General features: G+C 45.3%; 1 protein-coding gene across 8 annotated transcripts in view; it reads right to left on the bottom strand.

The window, feature by feature from the left end:
* Positions 1–5,947: 5,947 nt before the first annotated feature.
* FBXW11 (F-box and WD repeat domain containing 11) overlaps positions 5,948–22,776 on the bottom strand; it is a 98,847-nt gene continuing 82,018 nt past the window's right edge. For all 8 annotated transcript variants that reach the window (XM_081136647.1, XM_081136648.1, XM_081136649.1 and 5 more), the window contains 7 exons: positions 20,617–20,735; positions 18,888–19,137; positions 16,138–16,256; positions 14,279–14,389; positions 13,310–13,388; positions 12,097–12,282; positions 5,948–8,275 (listed from right to left, as the gene is read on the bottom strand). In XM_081136647.1, coding sequence (XP_080992773.1) covers positions 12,121–12,282; positions 13,310–13,388; positions 14,279–14,389; positions 16,138–16,256; positions 18,888–19,137; positions 20,617–20,735 — 840 coding nt within the window. In that variant the 3' untranslated portion in view covers positions 5,948–8,275; positions 12,097–12,120. The remainder of the gene's footprint in view (positions 8,276–12,096; positions 12,283–13,309; positions 13,389–14,278; positions 14,390–16,137; positions 16,257–18,887; positions 19,138–20,616; positions 20,736–22,776) is intronic.

Raw genomic sequence — 22,776 nt, forward strand, 5'->3', positions numbered from 1 at the left:
TGTCTTTCCAGTCTCCGTTCCCTTTCTTTGTGGATCTCAGCACCCGGATCTTCCTTTAGGGATCTGCCTCCTTTCTCTTCTCATGTGTTTTCTGTGGGGTGGATGCCAACTCCTGGCTCTAGGGTGGCTATGTGACCTGGGCCTGGCCAATCAGAGCTGAGACCTGCATGATGAGGAAGCAGCCATGCAAATAGCTGGGGTAATGCATTCTAAGCAGAGGGGTGGCACATGCAAAGGTCCTGAGGCAAAAACAAAGAATGAAAAGAGAGCCAGGTAGCTTGGCATGGGAGTGACAGAGGGAAGCAAGACACAAAATGATGCTGGAGAGGCAGACAGGGGCTAGATCACTGCAAACAATAGCAAGGAGTCTGAACTTGATTTAACTAAACACAATGGGCAACTATTGGAGAATGTTGGGCAGGGCAGTGACATGATCTGACTTGTGTTCAAGAGATCTCCCTGCCCGCTGTGTTAGATGGATTTCAGCAGGAAAGACAAGAGTGTGCGTCACACACAGCATCCGGCACACAGAAGGTGTTCAGTGAACAAGGCGCACCCACCACTGCTCCCGGTGCCACATCCACGAGGGCTTACCCTCTGTTCCAGGGTTCAAATCTCATCTCGGCCCGTTCTAGGCCAAGAAACGGGCCCAGGCTCCCTCTAGCTCCCCTCTGCGGACGGCGACGGTCAGAGCAAAGCCAACGGGCTAAGCTCTGGGGGGGAAATCCTCTCCTTTCTGTTGCAGTTACAACCAGGAAGGAGGGGGGGGGGCGGTGGGGGCGGCAGAGCGGGAGCCGTCTGTTAAACGCTGAGCTGCTCCCAACATACTTTTCAAACATTCGTTTGCTTTTGCCCAGTCTCCTCCGTAAGAGACATGCTTTCGGATGTGTTTTGAAAAATATTCCATATGCTAATGGAATGTCACCATCTGCCAAAGAAGGCAGAGCTGTTTTTAAAGGCAAAAAAACTATTACAGAACCGAGGTATTCACAGAGGGGCACTAAAGAGCCCGAACGTCGCTGACCTGAGGCTGACCTGCGCCGCCTCCTGTTACCAACATGAAAAGGGAGTGAGAAAATCTGAGGCCAATTACCCTCCTCTCTCCCTCTCCTCCCCCCCACTTTTCCCCTCCCCTTCTTGGAGACATGATGAAATTTCCTGAAACAAAAACTCGCGGCCCGTTCTATAAAATGCTTTCGCCTTGGGTGGAAAAAGCCCCGATGGTCCCTTTTATCTCCTCATTCCTGAGGCGCAGACCTGGCCCCGGTCTGTTTGTGCAGATGGGCTGCAGGGAGCGCGCCCAGGACAGAGGGGCAGGGGCAGGGGCACGGTGGGGGTCGGCGCGGGCTGGAAGGGAGTGGGAGCCAGCCCGTGAGGGGACAGGCATTGTTCCCCTGGAGGCCCGGCGGCTGGGAGGCCACTGTCTGGAAAGGGCCGTTTGCCAAGTCCTGGGAGTGCCACCCGGGCCCGCCGGGGCTGCGGTTATCCGGTCCCTACCTTTCCCGCCGCTGGCTGTCGTCCGGTGCCCTCTTCCTAAATGCCATCGCCGTCCCTCTGGCCTCAGTGTCAGGCCGCAGTCAGCGCCACGGGACTCTCTCTCGGGCACCTGCAATGTCCAAATCCCAACGCGTCACTGTCCACCGCCTCAACCCACCCTCCTTGCCTCGCCTGGGGGGCCGAGCACCCTCCGGCCACTTGGGCCCAGGGCATTCCCACCTGGAGGCCTGTGCGCCTCTGTCCCCTCGGCCTGGGGCTTCACTCTGGCTCCTGCTTATGGTTGAGGCCTTGGAGCAAAGGGCCCCAGGCCACGGCAGCCCACCGCCCGCTGTCACCTCTGCACAGGCCTTGTCCCTAATGGCCATCTCAGTGCACCCCGCGGGCGCGCCGGGGCTCACGCTGTGTCACCTGTTTCCTCGGAATGGAAGCTTCCGGAGAGCAGGGCTGGGGCTCCTTCCCAGGGGCCCCTTCCCATCGCAGCCCCACCTAGTGGCCCCCGGGAGACATGCACTAAACAGCCCCTCCGCCCCTCCACGGGGTCTGGTAGCTCCCATCTGATCTGCGCAACGCCCCCAAGGCTGCCGGGCTCCCGCCGTTCCCGGACCTCAGCATTTCTGTCCCGAATCTCCGCACTAGCCTCCTGAACCTGGTCACTCCCAGCTGAAACCGGCCAGGGGCTGCCCGCCGCCGCCAGGGCCGCGCCCCCACCCCGCCGTCAGCATGGCGCCCGGGCGGCCCCAGGCACCTGACCCTTCCAGCTCCTTGCACGACGCTTGTGCATCGCTGACGGCACATGGTGCACATTTATTAAGGACCAAGGAACATATGCCAGTGGGAGGAGGTGTGCAGAGGGGCTAACACAAGGGGACTGTCCGGTACGAGGCCTGGCTCCTCAGGGAGCCTGCTGGCATCACAGTGCCCATGGAGCATGGAGGCCAGGGCACCTCCCTCTTCCCTGCCTCACCCACCGCCCCTGCCCTACCACCTGCACACACACACACTCGCGGAGGACATGAAAGTGCCTCCCGGGCACTTTGGCGACGCTACAATTCGCTGAGATGGTGGCATGGTGAGGTCTCATTCCCTTCCCAGAAACAGCCCTTGGGGGTATGATTGGTTGACTGCTTTTAAATCTGAATTATTCTTAATAACAAATTAATAAAGATAACTCCGTATAAACACAGTTCGCCCGGTCCGTCTCCCTCTGTTCGTCCCACTGAACAGCCCAGGCCCTGGTTACTAACTTCAGCCGTCCCTGGGACAGGTCCTCCCTGGGGGCCACGTGTCAGCTCCTGCATTTTCCCTGGAGAAGCTCAGATGAACCTCAGGCTACCTGAGCACAGTTAACGTCATCTCATCTCACACCACCCCAAGCCCCACTAACCCTTTTCACTTTCTCTGGTCCAGACCTTCTGTTCCATCTGTTTAAATGCCGCAGTTAAAGCAACCAAGTGCCTATTATGTGCCAGGCACTGTAGATTATGCCGTTTAATCCTTACACTGACCTTAAAATGAGGTCTCCACTTCTAGATGAGGGGGCTCAGGTTCAGGGCAGTCATGCCCTTGCCCTGGGGCCTGCTGCCCAGCAGATGGCAGAGCTCCAATCCCAAGCTAGGTCTGCTGGCCCCAGCGCTCATGCTCTTTGCTCTCTGCCACCCGGTAGAGCAGGGATCCCCCAGGGACGGTCTCAATCAAGATGCCAAGGCTGCGGTGTTCTAAGAGAGTCCTCCCAAACCCGACAGCTGCAGGGTGTTTGGGAGTAAAACACAGGCCTGGGAAGAGAAAGGTCATCGGATTGAGGACGGAGGTGAAGGGTGGAGGGAGCTTAAGTTGTCCTCACTGAGATCTCCTCAGAACACCCCCGTTAAGCTGTCCCTGAGCCCCCCGCTACAGTTAAATCATTGGCTTTGCCACATCCCACGGATGTTTGTTGATTACCTATGAGGTTTTAGACCCAGCTTTGTGCAAGAAACATGCCGGAGCTCAGAGATTTTCAGCCTAACTCCGGCCCCGCTCACTTCCATGTGAAATCAATTCCAGCACAACAGCAGGCAGCTGGGCTGAACTCTGGGGTTTGAAGACAGGGCTGCCGGCGCCTGGCTCCTCCTCTTGTCTTTTCAAACACCTCCCCTTTCAGGTCATTTTTCATAGACATGTACTGAGTGATGAATGTGCGCTGGTCACTTTGTCACAAGGCCTATCGCTTGTTCCATTTCTCTGGAATCTCTTTCGCCCTTCAAGAGTTCAGTCACCAAACTTGGGCACAATACTTCAAGGGTCACTGCTAGAAATGCTTAAAATCGCGTTGGTTCAGAGACGGGAAACTGGTGCCCCGGCAATTTAAAAAAAACAAACAAAAAAACCGCCCTGGCCAGTGTGGCTCGGTTGAGACTTGTCCTGTGCGCCGAAAGGTTGCTGGTTCGATTTCCAGTCAGTGCACATGCTCGGGGTTCGGGCTTGCTCCCTGCAGGAGGCAGCCTATTGATACTTTGCTCTCACATCGATGTTTCTCCCTCTTCCTTCCTCCCTAAGAATCAATAAACTATTACCTTTAAACAATCCCACCTTTTCTAAGTTGAGTGTCTACACAACGTGAATTTCCACCTTTTCTTGCAAACGCAGGGCTCTCACTGGGTCTGCATCCCTGCAAGGCAACGGGTCGCCCAGAGCTGGGGCCTGTGCCCCCAGGACTTGAACTCGTGAAACCTCCGTTTACTGCCTAACTCCTGCTAAGACGCGAAAGGGAGAATTGCCACACAGCTAATTAGTAACAGGGGCGTCAGCCAGATGGCCCAACTCCCTTTGCCTTAGTAACGGGGAAACAGGCCGAGGCGGCAGAGCACCAATTGGTCTGAGTACAGATCCGCGTCCTGCAAAGCCTCGCTCAGAACCTCCCTCCTGACGAGATGCTTTCAGCGCCTCGCCCCTGGAGGAAGAAAGCTGCACGTTTTACCCTCCTGGGAGGGTAGGAGGCTGGAGGGGCGAAGGCCAGCCCACGGCCGGGCCCTCCCACCCGCAGCAAAGCTGGAGGCCGGCCGTTCGGGAGGGTCAGCCCGCCACCAAGCCTATCGTGCTGAGCAGAGGCCTGTGAAAAGGAGAGAAGGCAGGACACCTCCTTTCTCCACCCTCGGGAAACCAGCGAAGTAACTTACGGTGCATCCTTACAGCCAACGACGCGGCCACGAGCAGGCACGAGGATTCTACGTAGACGTGGGACGATCTCCGAAAGAACACTGGACGGAAAAGCGAGGCGCGGTCCAGCACATACAGCACGCTGCCATTGACGTCAGAAGGCGGTGGGGGCAATGCATCCATAAATATATATATACACACCCCCCACACAAGCCCTGCCATACAGGGTCTTAGTCGTCGGACATGCAAATGCCTGGTGAACAATGACTGGGGACTGAGGGTCAAGGGCAAAAGCCAGAATCACTTTTTATCTTTTTATGGTTTATAAATTGCTTTTCTTAACCATACGCATATTACATATTTTTAAAACATTTTTTACCAAAACCTGGGTGGGGCCCGGGCTTGGTCGCTCAGTTGGTTAGAGTGTCATCCTGCCGTCCTGACACACCAGGGTTCCGGGGTCCATCCCCGGTCGGCAGGGATGAATGCATGAACAAGTGGAACAACAAATCCATGTTTCTCAGCCCCCCTCTTCCGCTCCCTAAGATAAAGTAAAAAAAATTCTTTAAGTGGGTGGGGGGGATACTGCATAGAAATACTCTAATTTCATTCCCAAAGTTCACAGTGCCAATTCGGTTGACTAACGGGGAAGAACTCTAGTTATCCAGAAAATTCTTCCTACTTCTCGGGACTTCCCGAGCGGCACCCTGCAGATACTGAAGTGTTCTTTCTGATTCAGGGCTCCAGTGATGTGTCTGTCCATCTGCAAACGTGAAAAGAAGAGCAGCTGCGAGTCCAATGCGGCTGCCAGTGTACTTGTCACCCTCCACCCGCTTCGGGAACCAGAGGCCCGCTCACCGGGAGGCACCGGGCCGTGCTTGGGCCCCTTTCCTACTCTTGCTGTGCCTGGGGGAGCGAGGCAGTGTGGGGGAAGCAGGCCGGGGCAGGAGTTCCGAACCAGCCCCAGCTCCCGAGGTTCCGGCAGTTTCAGCAAAGCCCCCGAGGCACGGACCGTGACGTCATCCAAGTTCCCACAGGCCGGAAACAGTTTACTTTCAACCTCAGTTTACAGAGCAGATGATTTTTTAAATCTACAAACTGTAATTGTATGTCACTGAATTACTAATAGCACATGATAGGTTTGGTGGGGTCTTTTTGAAAAACTTCTTACCAGGACATCATAGTATTGCAACACTTTATTAGAGTATTGGCTTTGAATTAGTAGCTGAAGTAACAATTGCAGGAAGCCAGATTAGATGTACTGCATAATACTCATACTTGATTTACTGACATTACTTATCAATTTATTGGACAAAGGTCAACTTTTTGTTTTTTATTAAGCACATTCCACAGTACAAAGCTGTCATGAATAATATCTGTACAATTTAACAGTTTCAATAGCTGTTCAGACACAAATTTATTTCAAACAGATAATTGGCAAACATAATTAATTACAAGTTAGAATTAGACTATCCCAGTGCTTTAAAACATTAATATAGCAGTAATTTACAGTTGCTCAATTATGGGTTAGCAAAATAAGTCCAGAGTACGGCTGGGAATTACTACTATAATCCCAGAAGGTCAGAATCCCTTGGGTGCCAGAGTCCCCTGCTATAGTTTAGTAGGCACAATTCAAAGGTTGTGTGCATATTCAAAGGCCATGATCTCCCAAGGAACGAGAACTTTTATATTAAACATGCAAAAACAATGGAAAGTCCACTCACTCGGGCTTCCCCACCCCACCCCTGCCCCGCCCCGGGCTCCCCTAACCGGCTGCTGGGAAAGTTGTAAGATGAAGATGTAAAAGTTACAGCACTTTCACAACCGCTGTCAAGCTTACAACATCTGCCTTATGAATGGAGGCTTATTTTTTTACATTTGAGGCCCAATTTCTCAAAAACAGAAATTTAGTAACATGGGCAGGAAGGATGTATTAAAAAAAGGAAAGAGCCAAGCCAACCCAATGAACAAATCACACACACACATTGATCCCACACCGTCCAGCGCGAAGACGAACCCGAGCCCAGCCCTCTCTGGAGCAGTCGAGTGTGCTTCCACGGAAAGAGGTTTCATTAACAGGATTCTCATTGGTCCTTTACAATGTGACTGACATTCCTTGATCTTTGGAAACAACGGCAAGGGGCAAATCAAAACCTAATATTGAACAAGGGAAAAGGAGTGACAACCGGACACCAAAGTCCTTTCCACGCAGTCAGCATGATGGAGCCATCCGCTTGCTCGGCTGCCGAGCACTCGGGAGCTTTGCGGACCTGCCAGGGCCACAGCAGCAAATGACACCGGAGGTGACGGGACGGGATTCATGAGTTTGAGGCTTTGCACCATGCAGGAGTACCCTTCACTCAAGATGGGCCTCAGACGCAGCCTGACCTGGTACCCGGGCTCCAGCTGCACGCGGGGCCTGCTACCACCCGACAAGGCCACGATGCATGATTTCTGGGCCAGTCAGTAGGGCCTTCGTGTTCTGCCCTCCCCAGGGTTACTACCGCACAGAATCATGGTTTCTGACAGTGAGGTCAAATGAAAGCTATGGGAAGTGACCACTGGGTGCTCAGGAGTACTTAGGAGGAAAAGAGCAAAAGAGTCTTCAGGTGCCTCTCTATTGTATACACCGCGCAACAGATAAAACATTCTGTTAAACCTTAGAAATTACATTTTAACACAAGATTCCCATTAAAAACACACACCACACACACACACGCACACACACTGACCATGACAAAATAAAAACACCGTGTGAATACTGCAGGAAGGGTTCTAGGTAACCCACATCAACCCTGGGGCCACGTGCTCGAGCCCAGCCCACGGCCAAGTGCGAACACACTGTGTATTAGTGTCTCAGGCACGGGGCCCGATTCCAGCGACCTTGAGGTTAAACTGTTATGTACATTATATCTACATGCCGATACAGTATTTTAAATTAGGAGGCAAGCACATGTGTAAAGGTGTTACTCTACCAAATATCAAGAGATGGTTGGAGTACAAAGAACAGTTAATAAAAGAAAAGAGCTATATTACCTTTTGGGAGATAATATAAGCTGGCTTACAGTTCTTTAAATTAAGAGAAATGGTACAGAAAGGAAGTATAATCCAAAAAACATTACTAAAACAATCCAGAGAAATTTTTCCATTGTCCAACATATTCCTAATACAAGTCAGAATTCAGAATGACGTGGACAGTCAAAAGGAAACTTCTGAAAAGGAAAGCCCTGGACATTCTGGGTAAGTGTTTGGCACCCAAAATTTCACCAAAGAATGCTGTTTCTTAATATCAGACCAAAGTGCAAAGCAATATAAATTAGAGGCCGAGTCTTCTCTTGACTGTCGATTTACTTCTGGAAAACAGACCATGTGTTCCTTTTATATGAACAATTTACACTTGAAGCATTAGATTTTTTCACTGATGGGGGAGGAAATGGGCTTCTGTCCTACTTGAAGTCAATGAAGCTAAGGTATCCTTCTCACAGGGGAGGCCGGAATCGGAGGTGAGAAATGTCGGTACTTGGAGAGTTAGGCTGCTTTGCATCTACCCAGCGTCTAGAACCAATTCCAGCTTCGTAACTCAGCTGTGAAGAACTCCCTTAGGCATTTGGTAGCCATGTAGCCAGTAGTTCAAGAATAGGAAACCCTGAAAAGAGAAAGCCCACAGTGAATGTGGATGGATACACCGGTTAGACACGAAGATAAACCACCACAGCCCATCCACAGACATGCACTGTACACACAGAGCACGCCACTGGTTTTCAAATAACCAACACCAAAAATAGAAGCTGCAAGTTGTTCTGAGTGTGCTACATTCCAAGCATATTCATTTACGCCCACGTCACAAGTCAGACCACTCAAGCTCAGTTCAGCGCTTAGTCATTAAGTGAGAGAGGGATTCAAAGTGAAGCCTGACCCTGCAACCCATCATCTTTCAGTGCTGCTGCTGAAAATGATGCCTGCAGCAAAATATGCTCACGTCAGGCTTTATATTTAGCATCCTTTATGACACGCAGAGCCTACAAGGGCCTGTCTCATATCCTCCTGAAGGCACTATCTATCACCATGAAGCAAAAATATGCCAAGCCAGTAAATAAAGTAACCACTGTAAACAGAATGCTAATTGTCAGAAACTACTTCCCTGTGAAATGAACACTAGTAAGAGGAAAGCAGTGTAGAGGGAAAAGCCAGAGTCCGTATTTTCTTACTACAACTTTGAGTCAGGTACACATTTCAATCATAAGCTTTACATTCATCCATGTACATAAATGCAATACAAGCCTACCCTACCCATACAGCCCTAAGCAGGACATTCGTGAAACAAGGCTTGTGGTTACCACGTACAATGCAGGCTGACATTTTCTCTCCAGAGTTTCATCAAAGTCAGATCCCATTCAAATGATTTCACAATCACTAACGAGTCACAACCCTTTCCAAACACTGCATTAAACCATTGGTCTAGAAGATTTAAAAGTCACCTTTAGATCTAAAATTCTATTAGGGTGTGAGGTGTGGTGTTTTTTTTTTAGCTTGTCTGCTTTTTTTTTTAAAGGAAACTTTCCTAAAAGGCTGTCAATTTTCATAAAGATCAAGAATTCAAATAAGCTTCCTCAGTGAGTTCAAGACAGACTCAATTCCATTTGTCACTGCCTCCCAGCAACGGGCATTTAAGAGTACCTGGGTTATTTCACATGAGGACCAAGCACAAGAAGCAGGCCCTCTCCAACGATGCTGGTGGGGATGTAAACGGACTTAACTCTTCTGCTGGGCAACACAACTGTACATACCAGAAGTCTTTAAATGTCATACCTTTAACCCAGACACTCTAGACATTTCTAGAATTACATCCAAAAGTAATAAAGGGTTGGGCAAAGATTAAGCTAAAAATAGAAAGGTCAGTAATGTGTTTTATATTGGCTAAAAGCTGAGGGGGGGAGAGAAATATGTAACAGGACATATCCAAACAATCAAATATTATTTTGCCATTAAGAATAACTTATGCTTGTCCAGCGTGGCTCAGGTGGCTGAGCATCACCCTGTGCACCAAATGGTTGCTAGTTCGATCGCTGGCTGGGGCATAGATGGAAGGCAACTGATGAATCGATGTTTCTCACTCTCTAAGCATATTCTCAGGTAAAGATTAAAAAATAGAATGATAATTTAGGCAAACACTGACATTACTGACATGTACAATTTCACAATAAAGAGAAAAAAGAACTGAAAAACGTGTGGTTATCAAACCATATTTTCAAAAGCCTGAAAGGATATGTACAGAAGAGTTAATAATGGTGACCCACAAATAGGATTTTATTTTCTTTTGTTTATGTGTGTTTTTTCCCTGATTTCTTAAATGACCTTGTATTGTCTTGTTATAAGAGAGACGAGAACTACTGCTTCTATAGCTCTTAGGAGTTAGTAATTTTTTAAAATGATTCGACAAATAAATCTATTGCTAGGTTTCCTGACATAGAAATGCTCTTACCTAATATTTTAGGGGTGAATATTTTACTGCAAGGTTAAATCATCATTAGGGTAGTGTTTCTTATTATGCATAAATCTTACAGTATCACATGGTAATAATTTTTTTCATGTTACAATAAATGAAAAGAATTTGGAAAAGAGCAATAAAAACCATGAAGTTCACTGCCAAGGTTGTCAAAAGTAATTCACTTTGAAGAGACAAACACATTTGAGGTTTCATTGCTTGTGCTGCTTTAAAAGCAGATAAGATTTTTCCACTGATTTATTATTGTGGATCATAACAAGGCAGCTGCTCTTAGGTTCCCTAAAAGGGCTTGGGAGGAGGGTCTGGGAGAAGTAACACCACAGTTTCCTTCCCATGGCCAATGAAAGCAGCAGCATGCTGGTCATTATTTCATCCCTCAAGCAAAGGCATATGGTTTTAGGTGATACATAAAGTTGTCCAACTTACGAATGTTTACTGTGTTCTACAATTCATCTATTAAATATGCTGGGGGTGGGAGTGAGGGGTGGGGTGGGGTGGGAGATATACGAGGGATGTCTCTTTATCATGTTCTTCTTTAAGCACGTATCCGAGAGACAACAGAGGTACATTGAGGCTATTCTATGATATGCCTGCTCGCCTGAGCCTATCCATTGCAGAAGCTCAGCTACAGCCACTGCTGTCCATGTGCTATTTTATGTGCTTCTCTTATGTGGAAAACCAGCAGAGGCCAGCTGCAGCTAAAGCAATGCATGGGGGGAATGTATAGTTTATAAAAGAAAAATTAAGAATGGAGTAAGTTTAACAAAAGATGTACAAGACTTCCAGAAAAAACTGCAAAAAACCTGAAGACCTAAATAATAGAGCTATACCAATATTTATGGAATGGAAGACTCATCAAGTGTCAAGATGAAAATTCTCTCCCCAAATGACATTTAGATTCAGCATAGTCCTAATCATAGCCCATCAGTCATCTTCATAGAATCTGACAATCTAATTCAAAATGGAATGTGAAAACCTAAAGGACCTAGAATAGTTAAAACAGTGTTTTTAAAAGTTGGAAGATTTATTATATAATATGGTATTAGCAAAAGGACAGCCACATAGCCACACAAGAGAGAGAGTCCAAACCTACAAGTACAAATAAGTGGTCAACTGATTTTTTGACCAAGGTGCCAAAGCAATTCAATGGGAAAAGGAAAGTCTTTTAATCAAATAGTGCTGGAACAACTAGCTAACTGCATAAAAATAAGAACGGTGACCTTCTTACCTCACACCATACACAAAAATTAACTCTAAATGGTGCAAACACCAAAATGTAAAAGCTAAAAATATAAAACTTCTAAAACTACATTGGTCCAAAAATGGTCACTAGCTACATGTAACTATTTAAATATAAGTTTAAATAAAGTATAATTAAATATAATTTAAAATTCAGTTAAATTCAATTAAAATATAATTAAAAATTCAGTTCCTAAGTCGCACTTCAAGAACTCAATAGCCACGGGGGCTAGTGACAGAGCAGGTAAGTGTTGGCTAAGGCTGGGTAGGGTCAGGCTTTGACCACAAAGGGGACACAGGGAACTCTTTGAGTCAGAAAAATGTTTTCATCTTGATTGTGGAGGTAGTCGCAGAAGTGTATACATTTATAAAAACTTGTCAGACAGTACAATGTGTTTTACACAAATAATCCCTCAATAAATAATCTCTCATGATTTTTAAACCATGAGAGAGGCCTAGTGACGGTGAAAGAGGCAGGTGCAGGAAGACATGCCCACCTAGGTACCTGTCTAGGTGAGGAAGATAGATACATAGTAGCTGACTGTGCCAGTTTGGAGAATTTGTCCTATTCCTTAATGAGTTAGCTTTATGTTTGCTGAAGTGACTATATGAATACACTGGAGTTTCACCTCGGTTCCTGTCACTGAGAAATGAACCCAAACCACACAATTCCCCCCTGGATGGTGAATTCAATCAGCAGAATTACGGTGGGGAGTACTCACCTGAAACGGGGAAAGTGCAGACTGTTATCTGGAGATGTAAGTGTATGTTCTGGAGGGAGAACGGGTCTCATTCTGGGCACTGGGAGGCACATTTAAGAAATCCCAAATCAAAATAGTGTCATCGTGAGAGCTGCTGATGATCTGAAATTCATCAAACTGTAGCCGAAACACACGCCCAGAATGTTCCTGTGAAATAGAACAGCTTGATGAAGGAAATGAGACCTTCACAATCCCTCACATCCTACCGTCACGGACTTGGCACAGGTGGGAAATGCAGCTACCTAGCCAGGCTTCCTCAGCCAGCTTCCAGAGCTACTGAGCTTGTCCTTCACCTTAAGAACCAACACTCTGCTTTCTCTTCTAACCTTTTCTTTAATTAAAATTTGTATCCTAGGTCCTAGCCCATTAATATGTCAAAGGGAAACTACATGATCGTACCACAAAGGGTCTCAGAAAGGCAAGCAATAACATTTAAAACCCATTCTTGAGACACTGTAAAACCTAGAACCAAGACTGCTTTGAACGTGACCAAGTCTATCTCAAACCACAGCCAACATCAAAATCAGTGATGAAATATTAGCAGCATTCCCATTAAAATCCAGAAGAATACAAGGATGGCCCCAACTCTGGCTCTGCATGTTCTGGTCAATGCAAAATGCGAAGACAGAAATAAAAGGCAGAAGTACAGAAAATAAGAAAAATCTATCAACATTTTCAAGCAACTATCTCTTCAAAAATACAAAAGCAAACAGCCTATGAGAAATGATGTGCTTGGAAAAGTTGCAAAAACAAGATTAACATATAAGAATAAAGTACTCCTATATGTCAAAGCAATAATCCATAGAATATAGACTGAGGGGAAATTCCATCACAACAGTATAAAAATGTGCAGTTATAAAAGTGTGACAGAGCCAGATGCCCACATTAATGAATCTCCCAAACCTACAGGAAGGAAATGCGTTTTGCTCTACGAGGAAACCAGGCCCCCTGTAAACGAGGAAGCCTGCTTCCGTACTGCACGCTGGAGGAAGGCTCCTCGGGAAAGAGCTCACAGCGATGGAAATGTCGAAAAGCCTCTGATGCTGACTCGACAAAATGACCAGACAGTGCATTTCTTCAAAGACAAGCTTTCTAGTGATACACCCTGCAGATCTATGTGCAGGTGCCATCCCCCAGCAGAAGGGACCACGACCTGTCTCAACAGCTCACGTACCACCAATGTGCGCAAACACAGCGTGCTTGCAGGGGCTCGAGGGTCGAGAGCAGCTTGCAAGTCCCAAACTTTAATTTTCCTGCAAAGGACAAGGAGACTGTGATGAGTGGAAAAGTGAACACTTTAAATACTATCAAGCGTTTCCTCGACAGAAAGGAGGGCATCTGAACTGTCCATTAGAAATATTAATGGGCAACATGCTTATGTTCTTACAAGTTATTTAAACCAACTACACTTGATTTTGGAAACAATAACACGTTCTCAGACTTGCTGAAATGCTAAAGTATTATTGTAAGGGAGATAAGAAAACGACTTCATTCTAAATTCTAATTCCTATCAATTCCCACTGAATTAGGTAATTCAATTCCTGGCCTGATAATCTATGTCACCAAAGTCATGAATCAGGGGCTCTCTAGGGCGGAGTAGGTGCTGCTGACAGAAGCTGGGGCGCTCTGAAATTTCAAGGCCACCTTTCTCCCAACTAGGCACATGCTGAAAGTTAGTTCCCGGGGTATAAACAGACCAACTAACCCATTTGTATATATAAGGCTACTTGAAAGGTTTACAGTTGCCATTTGCTCATTTAAAAAGTCGTGAAACTTTTAAAGGAGGATTTGTTCAATTCACCAAAAGGGAAAAAGAAATTTATCACTGAGCTGGGGGTGGGGGTGGGAGACACCCACGCCTGGTTTAAGGGCTAAGGCAAATAAATGAATTCCCACACAACCTAAGTTACTCCCTGAGTTAACAGTAATGGTTAAAAGCGTATGTTAGGAGTCATGGAGGCTCTGCTACTGTGGGATTTGCGGCCTGAGTGGCCTCACTTGATCAAGTGGTGTAGTAACACCTGCCATCCATCAATATGTAGAAACTGCCCAGCACGGGACCTGGCACACTCATAGCTACGTGACGTACAGTACTTCCCTCTGACACAGTTACGGCAGTGCACCGGCAATGTGAAATACACACCCGTCATAGGCCCCACTGACAATCCTCTTGTTGTCAAACCGGATGCACCGCACCAGTTCTTCATGGCCCTCTAGGACTCTTAAACAGGCACCACATTCAATGTCCCATAGCCTAGGATGAAAAACATATCTCTGTGAAACACCTCCTTGCACGTGATCACACTTCCCTCACGTTCTCCGTATCTGTACATATGTGGCTTCCCCTATTCTGGAATTCTTTATTTCTCTCACTCCCAGCCCACACTATACACATATAAATGTACACTTATGCCCTTTGTGTGTCTTTAAGCACTAACTTGGGAGGAAGCCTTATTTTTCATTATATTTCCTTTTACACAGTTTGAAACTTTTAAAAATCACATGCATGTATTACTAAACAAATAAGAGAATTCCACCCCAGGCCTTCTAGCCTGGAGTCTGAGGCCCACTGAGGTTGGATCCAGCATGGTGGTCTCCATCTCCTGATGAGGTTCAGGGACCTTCTTAGATATATACTGTATGCTGGGGCTGTCCAGACTGCAAGGTCAAAGTGGGAGACTCATTAGCTCTCTGCAGTCTTAAACCCAGTATATAAATATGAACAGCCAGCCCTTTTCTCTGTGTATGATTTATATAACAAATCTGGAAATAAAATTTGTTTCTATTATCACTACTTTTTCTACATTATTTACAAAAAGAAACCACAGCAATGTAACATGCACAAAACAAAGTCAGCAAATGAATTCTATAATGAACTTTTCTCAGCCTCTCCACCAGTAGCTCATATCCCACATCTAGTGAACAATTCACCACAGCTGCCCTCAGCCAATCTCTCCATCAGCATCAGTGACAATGGAACCCACTGTGATCAGCCACTGCACACTGCCACTGACTCCAAAGTGGTTCCCTTCCACAAACTGCAAAGCAATGTAGGCTGTTATTCTGTAAAACTTTAGAGATTCCAATGAGGAAGCTAAGGATTGTTTATTGCTGAAATCCTAAGAAATACAAAGCATGATGAATATAACAGAACCAAGATTCAGGTACTAAAGTGACTTTTATGATATCTTCAAACTTAAAAGAACGGGTTGGGAGCTCGATTCCTAGTCGGGGGCGTGCAGGAGGCAGGAGATCAATGACGACTCATCATTGATGTTTCTATCTCTTTCTCCCACCCCCCTCTGTCTGTAAAAAAAAGAAAGCAGAAGAAAATTTAGAGCAGTTAGAGTCCCTTTCTTCCCTCCTTCCTTCCTCTCTCCCTTCCTCTTCTCAAATAATCTTGAGCCCAATCTTTATTTGGCCCAAATATTAGGCAATTTGGTTATATAAAAAAGCTACTATCATATACTGGGATGGGGGAAAATGACTTGGGATACTTAAATAGATATTTAAGGTAAGCTCTAATATAACATAAACTGTCTAAGGATGGGTCATATTTATTAGAAAGCAGGGACACTGAGTGTTGGGGAAAAAAAAAGTTAAATAAATAGCCAAACAGGAGTGGATGATTCTATAACACAGTCCTGGGAGAGACAGATAAGGCACCTTGCCCACATGTCAGGGAGGGAGGCAAGAGCTCAGAGGTAAGGGCAAGCAAAGCCAGGCTGGATGGAATGCACTTTGTTCTGAGGCGGTCTGGTGTTAAATGATCTTGGATAGAGCTAAGGTCATAAAACCTGGTGTACTGGGGGAATCTTGGAAGAACATAATTTATCCATGTTAGTATACAGAGCCAAAGAGATTAATAAGAAGTTACCTAAAGTTTTCTTATCTGTAGCATCCCCAAAGACTCTGCGTCTTTTGAGCTTTAGGCCTGGGAGATGAGTCAACACTATGGCAAAAACCAATCTGCCTACTCTGCTGGCCCCAGCTTCTACCCACCTGATGGTATTATCCGATGATCCACTAACAACCAGCCGGTCCCTGTACTGGAGACAGGCAATGCCTCGCTTGTGCCCATTCAGAGTACGAACAAATTCACAGGTACTCGTGCTCCAGACCTGAAACAAATTAGCAATGTTTTTAAGCATGAATGCAGAAAAGCACCCTCACAATATACCTTTTTTAAAAGTCAGAGCTTCTAGGAAAGATCAAAATACTTGATTATGAAATACGGCTGGGAGGCTGGGGACAGATTAGACAGAATAAAATTTTCTTGGCTGCTAAGTGATAAAACTGGACTGAAACACAGAAGGAAGCTGTGAAGTCTCCAAACCTTGAGGTGTTCACGAAGAGAATGTTTAGAGGCCTCCGAAAGTCTGTTGCCCAGAGGGAAGAGCCTGGGCCAGATTTCATGTTTTATACCAGCTGACTTGTCAAACCCAATGCAACTGATGTGAGCAAGCTTCACCTTTCACACCCTCCTCTTTTCAGCATGGTTTTTGAACAGCTCTATTTGTTTTGACACATCACACCCAATATTATGAATGTGGAATAAAAAATCCCTCTTTTGTGAAACCATCTGCAAGACTTAGATGTTCATAGACGCACAATATATTACCAGCCAATCAATGAGACGCAGAGCAAACAAAGTGCCTGAATTATTTCACCAACTGCACTTGTAGTTGAATGGGATAACTGGATATCCACATGCAAAGAATGAAGGTGAACCCCTACCTCACACTATATATAAAAATTTAATTCAAAGTGGATCAAAGACCAAAATGTAAGAACTCAAACTATAAAGCTCTTAGAAGAAAACACAGGAATAAATCTTTGTGACATTGGATTAGGCAATGGTTTCTTAGATGTGACAACACAAGCAACAAAAGAAAAAATTTTATAAAATGAACTTCATCAAAATTAAAATTGTTCTGTATTTCAAAGAAAACTATCAGCAAAGTAAAAACTTTTTTTAAAAAAAAAGGAAAGTGAAAACACAATCCACAAGATTATAGAAAATATCTGTAAATATTTACCTAAGGACCTTATTATCAGAATATATAAACAACTTTTGCAGCTAAACAATAAAAAGACAAATAATCCAATTCGTTAAATGAGCAAAAGATTTAAATGTTTCTCCAAAGACATAAAAATGGCCAACAAGCACATGAAAAGATGCTTGACATCATTAGTCATTAGGGAAATGGAAAGCAAAATTGACACAGATACCACCACACGCCCATTAGGATAACTATAATAAAAAAAACAGACAATAACAAGTGCTGACAAGGATATGGAGAAATCCTCCAGGCTGATATTATGCAAGAGCTGGTTAACGCCCAAACCCTCTTGACTCCCAGGCACTGGTCTTGTACCAATTGGTATGGCTGAGTGGTGAGTGAATTACCTCATACAAATCCCAGTTGTTCACTTTCCAGACCACCCAATCTAAAGTATGATGAGACCTAGTCTGTGACCCGTGTGGTGACACACTAAAATGTTGTCTAGTGCAGGTCATGAAAGGAAGGTTTTTTTAGCCAAGTTCAAACATCCATACATTGCTAGTGGGATTATAAGATGGTGTAGCCACTTTGAAAAAGTTTGGCAAAACAGAGAGTTACCATTCCAAGAGAAATGAAAATATATGTCCACACAAAGGTTTACGGCAGCATTACTCATAATAGATAAAAAGTATAAACAACCAAAATGCTCATCAACTGATGAATCGATAACTAAAATGTGGTACATCCACCCAATGAAATTTTATTTGGTCATTAGAAGAAATGACATACTGTTACGCACCGCAATGTCCACGGATGGACCTTGAAAACAATACACTAAGTGCAAGAAGCCAGGCACAAAAGGCCACAACTTGTATGATTCCATTTATATGAAATGTCCAGAACAGGAAACTCCATAGACGGGAAGTAGGTTAGTGCCTGCCAGGGACTATGGGAAGAAAACAGGGGTCGACTACTAATGGTAAGAGCTTTCTGGAGTGATTAAAAATGTTCTGGAACTAGTTACGGTTACACAACATCGTGAATATGCTAAAATGCTTTAAAATGATGAATCTTATAGTAGGTGAATTGTGTTTTAATAAAGCTGCTATAAAAACTTCAGAAAGGTAAATTTTTAAAAATTAAATGGATACTGAACTGCATTTACCATATCCTGTGCGTCACCCTAGACTACTACAATTGCTTGTCACATGTCTGAGGCCCACATGTTGAGCTTCTTGAAGACAGGGACATGTGCTGTCCCTTACCACATCTCTAGCACCCAGCCCAGGGTCTGTGGCATGGCAGGCTCTCAAAACTAGGTGAGTAAATAAATCAAATCTCAGCTCTGCCACTAGCGAGTTGTGCGTTCTTGGGTGTGGTTCTTCACTCTCTGAGCCACATCTGTAAAATGGACGCAATACCCACTCAAGAGAGTGCCAGGGGGTGGTGCGAGGTGGTCGTGTACAAGCTCCGAGCATGCGGGAGGGAAGTGTTCAATAGGTTAGTTCCCTTCCCCTTATGGAAGTCACCAGCCATGTCTTTTCATGACAGGGCTGCTCTCTATCCTGCTTCCCTCAGGCTTTCCCTCTCCTTTCGCCTCACTCCAGAGGCATGGAGAATGGGATGGCTTCAGGGCTCACAGCACAAATGGAGGAGAGTAAAGTCCTTGGGAAGTACCAGGCTGCTGCAAGCCGCTTCTGCTTTCTATCCACTCTCAAAGGGACAGGAGGAGGCAGACACACTCACTTTGATGGTTCTGTCACCAGAGGCAGACACGATGTACTTATCATCAAAGTCTACCACATTGACAGCAGCGCGGTGGCCGACCAGGACACGGCGTAAAGTGATATCGGTGGCAGAAGCCATGTCCCACACGGCAATGGAGCGGTCCTTGGAGCAGGTCACCATCAGTCCATTGCTGAAGCGTAGGTGCAGGACAGCCTCGTTGTGGTGGATCAACGTGTTCAGAACTTCGCCCGTGTTCACATCCCAGACTCTAGATGAGAACAGAAAAGCATAATGCTCAATTATGGAGACACGCGGGAAACGATAGTGGACCTGCGCTCTGGGCCCATTCTTCGTAGTAGGTGGGGAGGTGTGAATGTCACTGGGACCTGACACCTAAATACAAGCTTAAAAGGAACAATTTCTCTATTTGCTGAGAAGTTTTTCAAAAAAAGGCCAATTCTGGCTCTGCCCAGGTGCAGGTTTATTTAACAGTCAGGTGTTCATAGATTGTGTCTACAGGCTTGTGTTGATGGTAAAAAAATGATTCTTCAAGTAAGTGGGCTTTGCCGTGAGTCTGAGATAATGGGGAAGGAGGCTCAGTGGCTGCAGAACGGAGGAGAGTTCTGAGCTTAAGGTTCTTTTTGACCTCTGAGAGGCTCTGCATCTATGGACTACAGGTCATGAAGTCTCAGCAATCCCACACCCATCTATTCACCCATGGCTTTTCTGTAACCCCAATCTCCCAAGAGGTCAAGCTGATGCGGAGCAGAGGAGGAGACTCAGACTTCTCAGGCTGAGACGTGACCTGAAGCAGTGGCCTGGAAGCACTGGGCAGGGAAAGGACACTAGGCACGCTGGTGACTATTCCAGTCCCTTAGGTGTCCCTGTGAAACATTTTCTTCCAGACTCTGACCCAACCTAGGAAAGTGTGCCCTGCCCCTCCAAAGGACTGCCTTCTCCAAGCCACCAGCAGTCCAGCTAAGGCTCTACTGCGTGACCCCCAGGCTCTGATGAACTCCTTGCCACACCCAACGTGGAATGGGAAATGTCCTTGTCCCAGTGCTTTTAGGAGTGGATCCCAACAATGTTTCCTTTCTACTCTCCCAACTTCCACCCAGCAGTCACCACGTCCCTTCTGCCAGGGAACATGGCCATTTCCAGCTTCATCACTCTCTCTCGGGGGTGGCATCTGAAAACTACTGTCCCCATTACTGGAAAGGCTACGTAATATGAAGACAGTCTTGAATGGTATAAATTCAAAGTTCAAATTAACTATGTGACTCTGAGTAAATTACTTAACCTCTCTGATCCCAGTTTCCTTATACATCTGTAAAAAAAGAAGACAGCATCTACCTACTAGAAAGGCTGATATGAGAATCCAATACGATAACATTCTACAAAACAACTAGCACTCTGTGTCCCTCAAAAGGTTCTGCAAACATTCTGCTCCTGATTCTTTCAGAATTTGTAGGTCACTGCCCACCACAGCCACTCGGAGAGCACCTGCCTCCTCCTCTCTGCTGCCGGGGGAGGAAGCCAGCCTGTACCAGGCAATGTGCTTCTGGAAGAAAGTGTGGTGCCATCTCTATACTACATGGCAATGGGAACAGAACCCACTTAACAGAATGCACCTACACCCACCCCCAAGTGGTTCTGAAATACAGCACACAAAACACACAGAGAACGGTACGACTCAGTCTCCTCACAGAAGGAACACAAGCTCAGACCACTGAGACCAATCGCTTACCTCACTGTGGAATCTGAAGAGCCGGTCACAATGACACGTTCGTCGTACTGGAGACAAAGGACAGAGCCTGTGTGCCCTGTCAACACTTTCAAACACTCCAGGCTGGTTTTGTCCCAAATCTATTGAGATAAGATAAAATCAATGCTTCTGTTTCATCTTATTTTCTGAATCATAAAATAGAACAAACCTGTTACAATAAATAAGAGAGCTAAACATCAAACAGGTGGTGGGAAATGACAGGACGGGAAGAGGTGATACTAGGTAACTTCAGAATAGATGTACTCTGTTTACTGGACTCCTACTTAATAGCCTTGGGGGGGGGGGGGCGGTTAAAAAAAACTCTATGAAAAGAATTGGCTCACCCTCTGGAAAACAATGTGACAACAGCCATGAAGAATCTTAAAAACACATACCCCTTAAGCCATTATGTTTGTTTACAAAAATGTTCAACATTTCAGAAAAACTTCAAAGTAAACTGTGAAGTTTTTAATGAGGAAATATAATGCTTTATTAGTTGTATTTTTTTAAATCATAAAAGAAGTTGTCCATAATGATATAACCAGTATGTATATTCTAAGAAAGAAAAGAGAAAAAACAGATGAAAAGAAAGTAAAATGTTAATAAGAGCTGGTTTTGTACTCTGAGTGCTCTCTTTCTCACTTCTTTTGGACAGTTAAAAATCTGATTCTGTGGACCGGTTTCTTCCCTTGTAAAATAACATCATAACTTGCAGTGTGCCTATCATTCACTGCAAATAGCCAAGATATTGTGAATGCTATAGACATTTAAGTGACTTTCTATAAAATAGCAAGGCTTGCTTTTCATTTCTGACTTAGTAGAACCACGGTGATTTGGAAAAACTGATTAGTGGTCAAGGACTAGTGCAGACTGAAGTACAAAAGGTTTCCAACCACTGGAATGATGGCTGGACCTAGAGCTCTGGACGATCTGTCTGAACTGCATTTCTGCTCTACAGTTCTATGTCTTGTAAATCAAGTGCAAGCTTAATTTAAACATGGGTGTGCCTCTGTTAAGAGAATTCTTTAGAAACACACCCAGTGTAAATGAAATGCAAGCCCTCGGCCAGCCTATGCTCTGACGAGGTCCTTATAAACAGTTCTTATCAACTCCTTAAAAGAGAACTGCCAAAACTAAACAGTAACAGATGTCACTCTTTCTAGAGTATATCTGTAGCCACAGGTTAGGACAATCAATAAACATTACATAAAAACAGACTTCTGCGGTCAAATGTGTTTTGGAAGTTGGGAAACACTAGGTGTCTCTACTGCAGGCCTTCTCAGAGCCTTTATATCCTGTATCCTGTGAATTTCTAAGGAGATATGCACTGTTTTCTAAACTTCTTTGAAGGGAATTACTCTTCAAATGAACATTTTTTAGATTCACATCCACAGAATACTTTTTGGGAAACACTGTCAAACAGAAAACCAGAGAAACAGTTTCTTTAAATGCTTTAATTCGGAGTGTTTTTTGCCCTAAGATATCTTAATTACTAAAATTCCATTATTTTATATATTTTTTTTCCTTTCTTTTTTTAAATGAAAAACAAAGACCCTTTAACTCACCCAGAGTAAAACAATGCAGAAAACAGGGCCAAGATGGAGAAAGCCCACTAAAAACTATCTTTCCAGTTGATCATAACCAAAAACTCTAAACAAAATACGAAGGCAACTAGCTGAGGACTCTGAAAAGTGTGAAGGGAGGGGCAGGAGGAAGAAAGCAAGTGGACTGTGGCGAGGAGTAAAAATTTGAGAAGTGACCCACATTGGGGGGAGCTGACAACTCTTTCTGCCTGTTTCCTCACCTCTTCTGATTGTGGCTTTGGCCCAAAGGTGGGTCTGGGTCCAGGAGCCGCCTGGTGAACTAGCAGCAGAGGCAATTAAAACTCTGAGTGAAACCACACTTTCTGGACAGAGGACTGGAGAAAGGGATCTCTGGGGGCCAAAGAATGTGTGGAGGACCCCATGTTCCCCCTTTTCTCATGTGACTCTGATTCAAGAACAGGCCCCAGTCATGCAGTCGCACCAGAGCAGTGGCAAGATAACTAAAATTCCACGAGAAACCCCATTTTTCTGGCCAGAGGAAAAGGTAGAAAGGATCCCCGTAGGCAGGAGAGACTTGGGGACATCCAAAAGAGAACAG

Source organism: Miniopterus schreibersii (assembly GCF_964146895.1).
Source record: "Miniopterus schreibersii genome assembly, chromosome: 4".
Taxonomy (NCBI): domain Eukaryota; kingdom Metazoa; phylum Chordata; class Mammalia; order Chiroptera; family Miniopteridae; genus Miniopterus; species Miniopterus schreibersii.